The following is a 13,626-nucleotide window of genomic DNA, read 5'->3' as shown; positions in this document are numbered from 1 at the left end:
GTCCGTCTTTATGTTTATGTTTGAAAATCTGGTTTTAAGTTTTTTACTGCAGCCTAGTTGATTATTGAGTAATTTCCAAAGTTCACAGGGTTTATTTTTGTTTTCCTCAGTTTTGTCATTGATGAAATTCTTTTTTGCAGTTTTGATCATGGCGTTTACTTCATTTCTTAGTCTGTTTCTTTGCAGTTTGAGTTCAGTCACGTGGGCTTGGAGTTCACTGCTCGAGCTTTTGGTAAGCTTTGACTGACTTTTACGAAACTCAGAGCATTTTTTGTCTCTGGTTTTCATTGCATCATAGTAACAGTATCTCCATCATGGTGTAGTGACCAAAGAATACCATATTACCACTGGTATCATAGTTTAAATTGGATCATAAAATGGTGGTATTATTTTAAGTACAAAAGTGTTACCATGGCAATACATGACTTTTACCATGAAGGTACCATGGTACAATATTTATTCAATGGTAAAACTAAAATTACCATCAAACTACCATGATACCTTTTTCAAAGGGAATTTTCTCTTTTTAGAGCAAAGGATCTTTACAGTACATACTATCATGTATACTATATATCCTATCATGTCCATCTGTTTTATGACTGAATGGACTGGTGTGTTTGCTAGTGTTTAGTCTCCTGTGTGTTCTGTACAGTATATACTATCATGTATACTATATATCCTATCATGTCCATCTGTTTTATGACTGAATGGACTGGTGTGTTTGCTAGTGTTTAGTCTCCTGTGTGTTCTGTACAGTATATACTATCATGTATACTATATATCCTATCATGTCCATCTGTTGTATGACTGAATGGTGTGTTTGTTTCGTCTCCTGTGTGTTCCCCTCACCCGCAGAGCCCTGAGCCAGCAGAGTGGAGCTTGATAACATGCACTTCTGGGTCCTTGTCGCCCATCTCTGTAGGGGTGCAGCCCCGCACTTCCTGTGTCTGGAGGTCAGAGGTCATGTAGTTGTGGGAGAGGAACAGAGACTGTAGCTGGCACACGCCGGACAGATTGGGATCTGGAGAAGGAGAGGTGGAGAAAAATATGGGTGGGTGAGTTCTCCACCCGTCTTAGTGTCTTTTCTTCTTCATGGAGACAGCAGGGAGGCTGAGAGGGAGACAGAGTAGAGGAGACACAGGAGAGAATGTTCTTTATCGAGACAGTAGGAAGGCAGAGAGGGAGACAGAGTAGAGGAGACACAGGAGAGAAGGTTCTTTATCGAGACAGCAGGGAGGCTGAGAGGGAGACAGAGTAGGGGAGACACAGGAGAGAAGGTTCTTTATTGAGACAGTCGGAAGGCTGAGAGGGAGACAGAGTAGAGGAGACACAGGAGAGAAGGTTCTTTATTGAGACAGTAGGAAGGCAGAGAGGGAGACAGAGTAGAGGAGACACAGGAGAGAAGGTTCTTTATTGAGACAGTAGGAAGGCAGAGAGGGAGACAGAGTAGAGGAGACACAGGAGAGAAGGTTCTTTATTGAGACAGTAGGAAGGCTGAGAGGGAGACAGAGTAGAGGAGACACAGGAGAGAAGGTTCTTTATTGAGACAGTAGGAAGGCAGAGAGGGAGACAGAGTAGAGGAGACACAGGAGAGAAGGTTCTTTATTGAGACAGTAGGAAGGCTGAGAGGGAGACAGAGTAGAGGAGACACAGGAGAGAAGGTTCTTTATTGAGACAGTAGGAAGGCTGAGAGGGAGACAGAGTAGAGGAGACACAGGAGAGAAGGTTCTTTATTGAGACAGTCGGAAGGCTGAGAGGGAGACAGAGTAGAGGAGACACAGGAGAGAAGGTTCTTTATTGAGACAGTAGGAAGGCAGAGAGGGAGACAGAGTAGAGGAGACACAGGAGAGAAGGTTCTTTATTGAGACAGTAGGAAGGCAGAGAGGGAGACAGAGTAGAGGAGACACAGGAGAGAAGGTTCTTTATTGAGACAGTAGGAAGGCTGAGAGGGAGACAGAGTAGAGGAGACACAGGAGAGAAGGTTCTTTATTGAGACAGTAGGAAGGCTGAGAGGGAGACAGAGTAGAGGAGACACAGGAGAGAAGGTTCTTTATTGAGACAGTAGGAAGGCTGAGAGGGAGACAGAGTAGAGGAGACACAGGAGAGAAGGTTCTTTATTGAGACAGTCGGAAGGCTGTCCCTGTATGATGCAAAAACGCTGATCCACGCTTTTGTTTTCTCTCGGCTTGATTATTGTAATGCACTTTTTTCTGGCCTGCCAAAGAAAACAACTGACAGATTACAGCTTGTCCAAAATGCGGCAGCCAGAATTTTAACTAGAACTAAAATGAGGGAACATATTACTCCAGTTTTAGCTTCACTGCATTGGCTCCCGGTTGTTTTTAGGATTGATTGAAAAATTCTCTTGCTTGTTTTTAAAGCTCTTAATGGTCTGGCACCGTCCTACCTCTGCGACTGCCTACATAGATATGTTCCAAACCGCCCCCATCAGGTCCTTTAGTGCGGACCTGCTCGAGGTGCCTACAATGAAATATAAAAAATATGGCGAAGCAGCTTTTTGTTTCTATGGGCAGACGGATTGGAATAATCTCCCACTACATATAAAACAGGCAGCCTCTGTGGATAGCTTTAAAGCACAGCTCAAGACCTATTTTTATACTCTTGCTTTTAAAATCCCTGTTTGTATTTGTATTTATTGGTTTAAAATACAGAGACAGTGCATATTAAGAAACATTTGACTGTAAATATGCCAGTTTAGCCAAGTTGGCTAATTTTCAACTGTAGTCTCTGGGGCAGGTGACATGAGCACAACAATAATTAAAACATAGTACAATAATTAAAACACAGTAGGAATCAATATAGGTTGCAATACACTAAAATACATACAAATAAATACATTAAAATACATTTTAGCTATTTTCTTAATCATGTTTTGCAATTTTCTTTCTGTGGTTTTAAACTTCTGCTTTTCTTTTCTTTACTTTTCTTTGCTTTATTGTCAAATGTTGCTCTGTTAAGCACTTTGAGCTGCATTCTATGTATGAAAGGTGCTATATAAATAAAGATTATTATTATTATTATTATTATTATTATTATTATTATTATTATTATTATTATTATTATTATTATTATTACTACAGTATCACTATTGATAATGGAAGGAATTGGTCACCTAAAGATGGTATTGGTACACCTCTAATAGTAGATGTCAGGGCGGCCGGGTAGCGCAGCAAACTAAGCGTCTGTCTACCACCACAGAGACAGTGGGATCGAATCCAGCTGTGGTGCTTCCGGGTTGGCCGACCGTCCATACTAACACAATTGGCAGTGTTAGCGGGTGGGAAACTCAGCAAGGGTGGGTCCTGGTCGTTGTAAACAGCGACTCCTACAGTTCGGTCGGGGCGCCTGCACAGCAAGGGAAGGATCTAGGAGAGGTAGTGTGACCTTCCACACGTTACACTGCCCCAGTGAGGGTCCGCGCTGCCAGGTGAAAAGAAGTGGTGGGCTGGCTACACATGTGTCTGAGGAAGCATGTGATAGTCTCCGCCCTCCCAGACCGACGGTAGGGGGTAGAGTGCGCAACGACCAGGAAGGGGATTGGGAATTGGCATAACGACTAACATTGGGATGGGAGAAAAACGGAAAAAGAATGGGGAAAAAAGATAATTCAGAAAAGAAAAGAAATAGTAGATGTCTCTCTTCCAAACTGTAACCATTGGTAACCACTTTTTTTTTTTTTTTATCTCTCTTTCTCCGGTTTTTCTCTGTTTTCTCCCCGTCCCAATTTAGTCGTTCTGCCAATTCCCCCCCCTCCCCTACCTGGTTGTTGTGCGCATGTTCTCCTACTGGTCGGTACAAGGGAACCCTGAAGTATCCGCACACTTCCTCCGACACGTGCGGCGACAGCCAGTGGCTCTCTTCTCACCTGGCAGCGAGGGCTCTCATTGGTGAAGTGTAACGCGTGGGAGGTCACGCTGCCTTCCTCAAGTCCTGCCTATGCTGAGCAAGCACCCAGACCTGACCTGTAGGCGTCTCTGTCCACAACGCCAGTTTCCCACCCACGGCTTCCCTCCCCCTAACCCAGCCAAACGAGTTAGTATAGCGATCAGCCCAAGCCAAGGCAATGCTGACTCCGGGAGTCAAGACCGCAACCTCTTACATTGGTGACGAGCGCAATCTCCGCTACGCCACCTGACCGCCTTGGTAACCACTTTCTAAAGAAAATGCCTAATTTCTGTGCAGTGGTAGAGTAGGTAAAACATTGGAAAAGCATGATATTACTGTTCCGCTGCAACTTGTTTCCCAGATCAAGAAACCTTAATAAGACACCAATCTATTACCTTTCTTGATATATCAGAATGCAGTAGATTGAAATAAAGGTGTTCTATTTCAATTTCAACCTGATTCAATTGGATCTTTGTTTCCATATGAAGTATCATAAAATGTATCATAATGAAATGTATAATTTATTAAATGTATCATAAATATATTAACATTATAGACCAGAACATTACCTCAAGTGACTTTACTTTGCAGTAACATTGAATTTGCCAACATGCTTCTCACCACTGATATGGGCTTTGGACTGAAGACTTCATTATGTCAATGTTTAATTTTCTTTCATTTAGGACACCTCATACATTTACTGATGTAACTCCCTGACCATGCATGCTATATTTACACATGTGGTATTGCTGGATTCAGCACAACCACACCTTTCCGAAAAAGCCCTCATATGTGTTTCTATGACAATCCATGGCAGGGCTACTACAAAGTAAATGAGAACATTCTGCATAGATATACATTTTTTACATTTCCGCTTATTTTAAGTATGTGTACATAGGTATATATTTCCTACATGCATAAAGATATTCACAACCAGGTTTTTCTATTAGGTTAAGCAACTGTCTGACTGCTAGCATGTCAAATTTGAAAACTCTTGGAGCTTGTATTATTAATCTACATGAGTTTATATGTCTCAACTCCCATACGGCCAGGCTATATTTTGGTTCTTTTTTACTTTGGGGGTGTATAACAATATCTATCAATTTAACAAGTTTTGCAGTAAAATATTTTTATACAAGAATCCATTTCATATATGGGAGACCTTAGAGATGAGGAAAAACATGCTTGTGTTTTGTTCTACCTCCGGTAGGGGTATCTAAAAAACTAAAGCCCTTTTTGACAGTTTGTCACAGCACTAACATGGCAATCGTTGTTTCTTCCAACATGGCAAACAAATGGGCATTCTAAACATTCTGTGCAAGGCCTCCAAGTATGAGGACTGGCGTCCTGAGAGTCTCACCCTCTCCCAGGCGGAGGCGCACTCGGTTGGCGTGGCCGGTGTGCGTCAGAGAGGACAGGCTGCCGTGGCGCTGCGTGGCCCAGCGGAGGAGTGGCCGTGGACGGAAGGGCAGGGAGAGCAGGGGCTGGACCCTCAGAGGCAGACTGAACGACCGCACCGTGGAGTTAACAGACACCTGGTGGTGAGGAGGAGAGAGACAAGCTGGAGCAGACACTCATACATGGACACATACACATACATGTGCGGGCACACATACGCACACACAAACAAGTCAAGGCAGGACAGGACAGGACAGGACAAGACAAGACAAGACAAGACAAGACAAGACAAGACAAGACAAGACAAGACAAGACAAGACAAGACAAGACAAGACAAGACAAGACAAGACAAGGACAAGACAAGACAAGACAAGACAAGACAAGACAAGGACAAGGACAAGGACAAGGACAAGACAGAGCTTCTGACCTGCACCAGCACTGGGAGACCAGGAGGAAGTCTCTGAGCCTCCAGCCACCAGCGGAGAGGCTGCAGGGAGCTGAGCACCAGGACCAGGGCTCGGTGAGGGGGGCGGGACCCAGACAGAGGTGTCAGAACCACCGTCACCTACAGGCAGGATGGGAACACATGGAAAAGGGTTATAAGAAACATATAGTTTCTGCCTTCAGAAGTTTATGGAGACTGTGTAATAATTTGTTAACCTGTTTATTGGGATTGTGTAATAGTTAACCTGTTTGGTATAATAATTTGATGAAATAATGTTTGACCTGTTTGGTGCAATCATTTGGTGTAATAATGTGTGAACCTGTTTGGTGTACTCATTTGTTAACCTGTTTATCGGGACTGTGTAATAATTTGTTAACCCTGTTTATTGGGACTGTGTAATAATTTATTATCCTGTTTGGTGTAATACTTTGTTAACCTGTTTATCGGGAATGTGTAATAATTTATTATCCTTGTTGACAGATGTTGGCTATGGGGCGACAATAACTTATCATGACGACAAGGTCCTCTCACTTCAGCCTTTAATCGGCGTAGTTTATTATCACATTGGTACACAGTACATGAGACCTTCTCTCTGTGGGAGGTAGGTGGGAAGAGACAGAGAGGGAGGGAACAATCCCTTAAATACCCTCTTACCTGGCGCCAGCGTCAATAGCTCTGCCTATAGCGCCCTCTTGTGGAAACAGTTAGACAGTTACATGCAATCGTATGCATCACATAACTTTAACAATCCTGTTTGGTGTAATACTTTGTTAACCTGTTTATTGGGACTGTGTAATAGTTAACCTGTTTGTAATAATTTCTTAACCTGTTTGGTGCAATCATTGGTGTCTAATAATGTTTGTTGTAAAAAGTTAACCTGTTTATCAGGACCATGTGTAGGTTTCCCCACAGCAATCACATGAGTCTCCGTGGCGCCAGTCTCCCTGGCAGCGCATCCCGGGCCAGCCACAAACCTCTCGAGGAGACCCTGAACAGGGTGGAGCGCCCCCGCTGGAGACAACGAGCACTGCACCTCCTCACTTTGACCTGTGGCACATATGGATAATGCATTGCAATTCATTTACAAAACAGATTTACTATAGCCCTTTCACTACCACACTACAGAAGGTTAACCCTCTCACTACCACACTACAGACGTCTGTAGTATGGTAGTGAAAGGGTTAACCTTCTGTAGTGTGGTAGTGAAAGGGTTAACCCTTTGTCGTGTGGCAGTGAAAGTGTTCACCTTCTGTATTGTCGCAGTGAAAGGGATAGGCTACATGTAATTCTTGGAATTATTGTATTTTTATCTTATGCCATCATGAATCAAAAGTTCAAAACAAAATAACTTTGAGGCACTGTGAACCAAACGTGAGCCCAAATAAATTAATTAATGCGGGCCGTGCCATTGTAAACGTAAACACCAACAACAACAACAACAGTGGAACAGTAACTTTGCAGGTAGCTTCAAACGGTGCTCCAGGGGACCACATTTCCTCTGAGGCCGGTTTATTTATTCAGTTATATACCATCGAATTCTTTCCACTTCTCTGAGTTAAACATTTTCTCTCCCAAAACGACTTTTAAATCACCATGAGCCATAATCAAATGATCCACCAAGTCTACGTTCAATTTGACATGGTGTTTGGTGCGCGCAATAATAAACCCAGACAAAAAAGCTGTTAAAAATGAAAAATATGATATCCAGACAGGCGAGACAGACAGATGGGACAGTGGGGTCCTCCAACTCAAACAACCAAAACCAAATGCTGAGAGAACACTGTCTTGTTAACCACAGTCTTCTTGGATATAGGACTATTGAGGTCAGTGTCTTTGAGCTTTCAGACATAATGGTTAAAATGTCACCAGCAGTCCACTTCTTTCAAATGGTCATTCCATTGCTCACTGTCTCTCTACACTCTATAATAACAGTCAGAGACAGTAGTTGCCAACAGGACTCAATTCATTCCAGTAAGTCCAGTACTTAGGTACAGATCTGTTCCTAAAGCCCTGCTCCTGTCCATCTATCCTTCTCTCTCTCTCTCTGGTTCATCCAACATTCATCCGATCGGCTTCATGCTCGGTGGGTGTATTTCTGGACCCAGGGGAGTGCGATGTTGAATATAATGGTGCCATTTGGCCAGATGATGGCGCTATAATGTGTGTCTGTCCTTCACGCATCTCAAGAACCGTTAATCTGATCGACTTCGCGCTTGGCGGGTGTTTCGCTGAGGACCCAGGGGAGTGCAGAGTCAAATATGGTGCTTTTATGCTTTTATGGTGCAATTGATTTGGCCAGAAGGTGGTGCTATAGTGCATTTCTGTCTTTTGCATATATCTCGAGAACTGTTCATCCGATTGACTTCACATTCAGTGGGTATATTGCTGAGGACCCAGTGGAGTGCAGTATTGAATATGGTGTCAATTGGCTAGAATCTGGTGGTGCTATAGCAACAAACTTTACATTTGGCGGGTGAATTTCTGACCCAAGGGAGTGCAGTGTCGAGTGTTGTGAAGTCGATCGGATGAGCGGCTCTCAAGAGCGCTGCTAGCGGCCATACCGTGGGTCTCCACAACACTGCTAGAAGCCATACCGTGGGTCTCCACAACACTGCTAGCGGCCATACCGTGGGTCACAGCGCTGCTAGCGGCCATACCGTGGGTCACAGCGCTGCTAGCGGCCATACCGTGGGTCACAGCGCTGCTAGCGGCCATACCGTGGGTCACAGCGCTGCTAGCGGCCATACAGTGGGTCACGATGCTGCTAGCAGCCATACAGTGGGTTACAGCGCTGCTAGCAGCCATACAGTGGGTCACGATGCTGCTAGCAGCCATACAGTGGGTCTCCACAACGCTGCTAGCAGCCATACAGTGGGTCACGATGCTGCTAGCAGCCATACAGTCGGTTACAGCGCTGCTAGAGTCTAGAGACCATACAGTGGGTCTCCACAACGCTGCTAGCGGCCATACAGTGGGTCTCCACAGCGCTGCTAGAGGCCATACCGTGGGTCACGATGCTGGCAGAGGCCATACCATGGGTCACAGCGCTGCTAGCGGCCATACCATGGGTCACGATGCTGGCAGAGGCCATACCGTGGGTTATAGCGCTGCTAGCGGTATACCGTGGGTTACAACGCTGCTAGCGGCCATACCGTGGGTCATAACGTTGCAAACAGCACTTCTGGGGGCCAAGCAATCTGCCTGTTCCGAAACGGGCACTGCACTAGTTGTAGGTTAATGTGACATTGACAACTTGACACTTAACACTTCCAGCGCCAAAAACGCTGTCCAGCGTTATTGGCCGCCATGCGTTGTCTGCCAGGATCGCTGTACAGCGTTTTTTAGATCAATATTTCATTTTTTCGCCATGGCATTCATAATTCATATACCCACACCCGGTCCTGCAGCTGGACCCCAGATGTGACTGCAACGACGGCTCAATAACCCCGCCTGGTGTATGGTCGGGCGAGTTACACTCTCAAAACAGGAAATGGCATCAGTGCATTGAGGAAAATCATCCGGCAGCCACATCTCGTTACGGGACTCCCGACAGACACTATGTACATAATGGATCGCTTTCTAAACTTAATAATCGATATGATTTCGGCATTTATTGCGCCATACAAACCGGAAATGGACCTAGGCGATCGGCGTCGTATAATTGGGATCTTTCACCGCCAGTCTCATTGGCCCACGGTAAGAGGAATATAACGTTATTTTCAACCCGATTGTGCATTTCCTTGTTTGCAAACCATCTGATCAATATATCCATCCAACCTACATAAAGCAGTTACTGACGATCAAGGAATTATAAACTACCCCCCCCCCTTTCCTCCACGCATGATGAAGCATAATGTATACCGATCATATACATTTGAATTTTTAATATAGCGTGTATGGGAAAGAAATGGCAATCGATAATCTTTATGCGTTTGGGCCTATAACTAGCATTTTTTTAATTACAGCAGAAAAGATTAAAAACATACTTATATTCTAGAAGGTATTAACACAACAATGTATGAATGAAAAAGTATAACGTTCCTACATCCTGAACGATAGATAATCGATGTTGAATGGGCCATAGTAATGTCAATATAGCAATAACATTTTAAAAGTTATAGCCCTGCAAAGAAGGTAAACATCTCCATAGGCTTACAGCGCTGGCAGAGAGGGGTATGAGATGGGCATAACCCCCGGCGGGCAATGTGTTAATGACAACAATTGTTAACATTCATGAACATCTATGTCAGATGTTATGTCATGTTCATGACAGTGTTATGTCAGAGTTATAAACACCCCTTCAAATATTGTGTTATTGTTCATTTTTGTTTTACCTCACATTTTCTATTAAAACAGGACTTGAGTTATGGAGGGTGGGCCAGGAGGGTCTGAACCCACCCTAAATGATCATGGGCCCCTTCGATCTTAAGATAAGATAAGTTCAGATAAGAACTTTATTATCCCAAAGGGTAAATTACATTGTTGCAACAGCTTAGATCTTAGTGTATACATATCTTAGATGGTATCTTAGTGTATACATATCTTAGATGGTATCTTAGTGTATACAGATCTTAGATGGTATCTTAGTGTATACAGATCTTAGATGGTATCTTAGTGTATAAAGATCTTAGATGGTATCTTAGTGTATAAATATCTTAGATTCTTAGTGTATACATATCTTAGATAGGTATCTTAGTGTATACAGATGTTAGATAGGTATCTTAGTGTATACAGATCTTAGATGGGTATCTTAGTGTATACATATCTTAGATGGTATCTTAGTGTATACATATCTTAGATGGTATCTTAGTGTATACAGATCTTAGATGGTATCTTAGTGTATAAAGATCTTAGATGGTATCTTAGTGTATAAAGATCTTAGATGGTATTTTAGTGTATACATATCTTAGATAAGTATCTTAGTGTATAAAGATCTTAGATGGTATCTTAGTGTATAAAGATCTTAGATGGTATCTTAGTGTATACATATCTTAGATAGGTATCTTAGTGTATAAAGATCTTAGATGGTATCTTAGTGTATAAAGATCTTAGATGGTATCTTAGTGTATACAGATCTTAGATGGTATCTTAGTGTATACAGATCTTAGATGGTATCTTAGTGTATACAGATCTTAGATGGTATCTTAGTGTATACAGATGTTAGATGGTATCTTAGTGTATACAGATCTTAGATGGTATCTTATTGTATACAGATGTTAGATGGTATCTTAGTGTATACAGATCTTAGATGGTATCTTAGTGTATACAGATGTTAGATGGTATCTTAGTGTATACAGATCTTAGATGGTATCTTAGTGTATACAGATCTTAGATGGTATCTTAGTGTATACAGATATTAGATGGTATCTTATTGTATACAAATCTTAGATGGTATCTTAGTGTATACAGATGTTAGATGGTATCTTAGTGTATACAGATCTTAGATGGTATCTTAGTGTATAAAGATCTTAGATGGTATCTTAGTGTATACAGATCTTAGATGGTATCTTAGTGTATACAGATGTTAGATGGTATCTTAGTGTATACAGATCTTAGATGGTATCTTAGTGTATACAGATGTTAGATGGTATCTTAGTGTATACAGATCTTAGATGGTATCTTAGTGTATAAAGATCTTAGATGGTATCTTAGTGTATAAAGATCTTAGATGGTATCTTAGTGTATACAGATCTTAGATGGTATCTTAGTGTATACTGATCTTAGATGGTATCTTAGTGTATACAGATCTTAGATGGTATCTTAGTGTATACAGATCTTAGATGGTATCTTAGTGTATACAGATCTGGCACACAGTGAGCGTCTCCATTGTCTTTAGAACCTGGCCAGACCTGTCTGGACCCCGGCTGAGACACACCTTTCACAACCTGGCCAGACCTGGAACTGTTGTATCATCATGGTTTAGCTGGTGTACCACAGTTGCTGGTGTGAATTTTGGAAGTTTGCCTAGCAACCGGAGAGTTTACAAGAAACGTAATGGAGACACAAACCCAACCATATCATACCTTGCTAGACCATGGCTAGCCCCAGCCAGGCTGAACATAGCTAATGGAGACAAGGCACTAGTGTATATAGATCTTAGATGGGTATCTTAGTGTATACAGATCTTAAATGGGTATCTTAGTGTATACAGATCTTAGATTGGCATCTTAATGTATACAGATCTTAGATAGGTATCTTAGTGTATACAGATATTAGATAGGTATCTTAGTGTATACAGATCTTAGATTGGCATCTTAATGTATACAGATCTTAGATAGGTATCTTAGTGTATACAGATCTTAGATTGGCATCTTAATGTATACAGATCTTAGATAGGTATCTTAGTGTATACAGATCTTAGGTATCTTAGTGTATACAGATCTTAGATAGGTATCTTAGTGTATACAGATCTTAGATAGGTATCTTAGTGTATACAGATCTTAGATAGGTATCTTAATGTATACAGATCTCAAAATCTCTGATCCACTTTCATTCCCTTCAAATCCCACTGAGTATTGCACTCAGTCTTAAAGTGAAAGAAGAAAAACCTACCCGTAAAATAATAATTTGCAAATACTCTTGAGAATTATCTTGTGGCCCATAATCAATCTCAAGGTGAGAGGAGAATGTCCTTCACGTGTTTGGTTGCCATGCAGATCCTCAGCCAGGTGTAGAAGGACAGAACAGTGTGTGTGTGTGTGTGTGTGTGTGTGTGTGTGTGTGTGTGTGTGTGTGTGTGTGTGTGTGTGTGTGTGTGTGTGTGTGTGTGTGTGTGTGTGTGTGTGTGTGTGTGTGTGTGTGTGTGTGTGTGTGTGTGTGTGTGTGTGATAGAACACACACTGGGCTATAAACCTTTCAGGAGTTCACATTTCCATCCCAGCACCACACAGTCCAAAGCCACAGAAGGCTGCCCAGCGCCTCAGCATAGCATCTAGATGCCATCGCCCGGAAGGACGTTTTTTTTTTGTACGTTTATTTTAGATTTATAGGTAATGGGTTAATATGGTGGATACATTTATAAAGTACTTTTTATGTGTAAATTATGACAAGTTGCGGCTTTGCAGCTTGGCCACGAGGTGACGAGGTGACAACCCCCTGGCAAATCACTGCCAACGTCCTTCTCTGCGATAGGATCTAGACCAGCGGTTCTCAAACTACGGGTGACAGTGGGGTCGCTCATTGGCAATTGGCTTTTTATATATATATAAATATATATATATGTTCTGGCAACATAACATAAATGTGTATTGATCAAACGTGCTGTAATAAAATGTTCTAATAAATATGCATGATCAAGTTGAACAACGTGTGCTTTTATTTTGATATTCCTTAATTCCACATTGAAATTAAGTGGGGTCGCCAAAAAAATTCCTAAATAAAAGAGTTTGAGACCCCCCTGGGGCCCCTGATGATGAGGGCCTGATCTGCCGTGTCATCGGGGTCCTGATGCCTTTACCTGCAGTTCCTTCACCTAGCAGTAGGAGGCAGAAGACAGTCCACCCTGCCCCTGACATTGACACCATCATGACCGTTCCCTGGCACAGATTTCACTGGAGAGGCTCCTGCCTGGAACGTCCCAGGGGAAACAAAAACAGTAAGGCAGAGTCCAGACATAGCAGTAGTTGTAGGCTACAACAAACACAGAATGTTGCAATGAAATAGCTCCAAAGATCTGACAAATGAACAGAGAGAGAGAGAGAGAGAGAGAGAGAGAGAGAGAGAGAGAGAGAGAGAGAGAGAGAGAGAGAGAGAGAGAGAGAGAGAGAGAGAGAAACAACAAAGGAAGGCCACTTGATTCTGTTGAAATAAATGAATGAAGCAAAATTGTGAATGTAGCTGCATATTGGGGCCAACACCACAAGAGGTAAAATAGCCAA

At 42.5% G+C, this 13,626-nt stretch overlaps 1 protein-coding gene across 1 annotated transcript in view; it reads right to left on the bottom strand.

Moving 5' to 3' along the window:
• Positions 1-13,275, bottom strand: part of engl (endoglin, like) — a gene marked incomplete at both ends in the record, with an annotated part of 59,974 nt that extends 46,699 nt beyond the window's left edge. The window contains 5 exons of the mRNA XM_084329210.1: positions 850-1,021; positions 5,267-5,441; positions 5,732-5,869; positions 6,627-6,796; positions 13,206-13,275. Of these exons, the coding sequence (XP_084185336.1) occupies positions 850-1,021; positions 5,267-5,441; positions 5,732-5,869; positions 6,627-6,796; positions 13,206-13,275 (725 nt within the window). The remainder of the gene's footprint in view (positions 1-849; positions 1,022-5,266; positions 5,442-5,731; positions 5,870-6,626; positions 6,797-13,205) is intronic.
• Positions 13,276-13,626: the final 351 nt, after the last annotated feature.

The sequence above is a fragment of the Notolepis coatsorum genome (genome assembly GCF_963971535.1).
Source record: "Notolepis coatsorum genome assembly, chromosome: 14".
Classification (NCBI taxonomy): domain Eukaryota; kingdom Metazoa; phylum Chordata; class Actinopteri; order Aulopiformes; family Paralepididae; genus Notolepis; species Notolepis coatsorum.
This window is presented reverse-complemented; position numbering and strand designations above follow the sequence as displayed.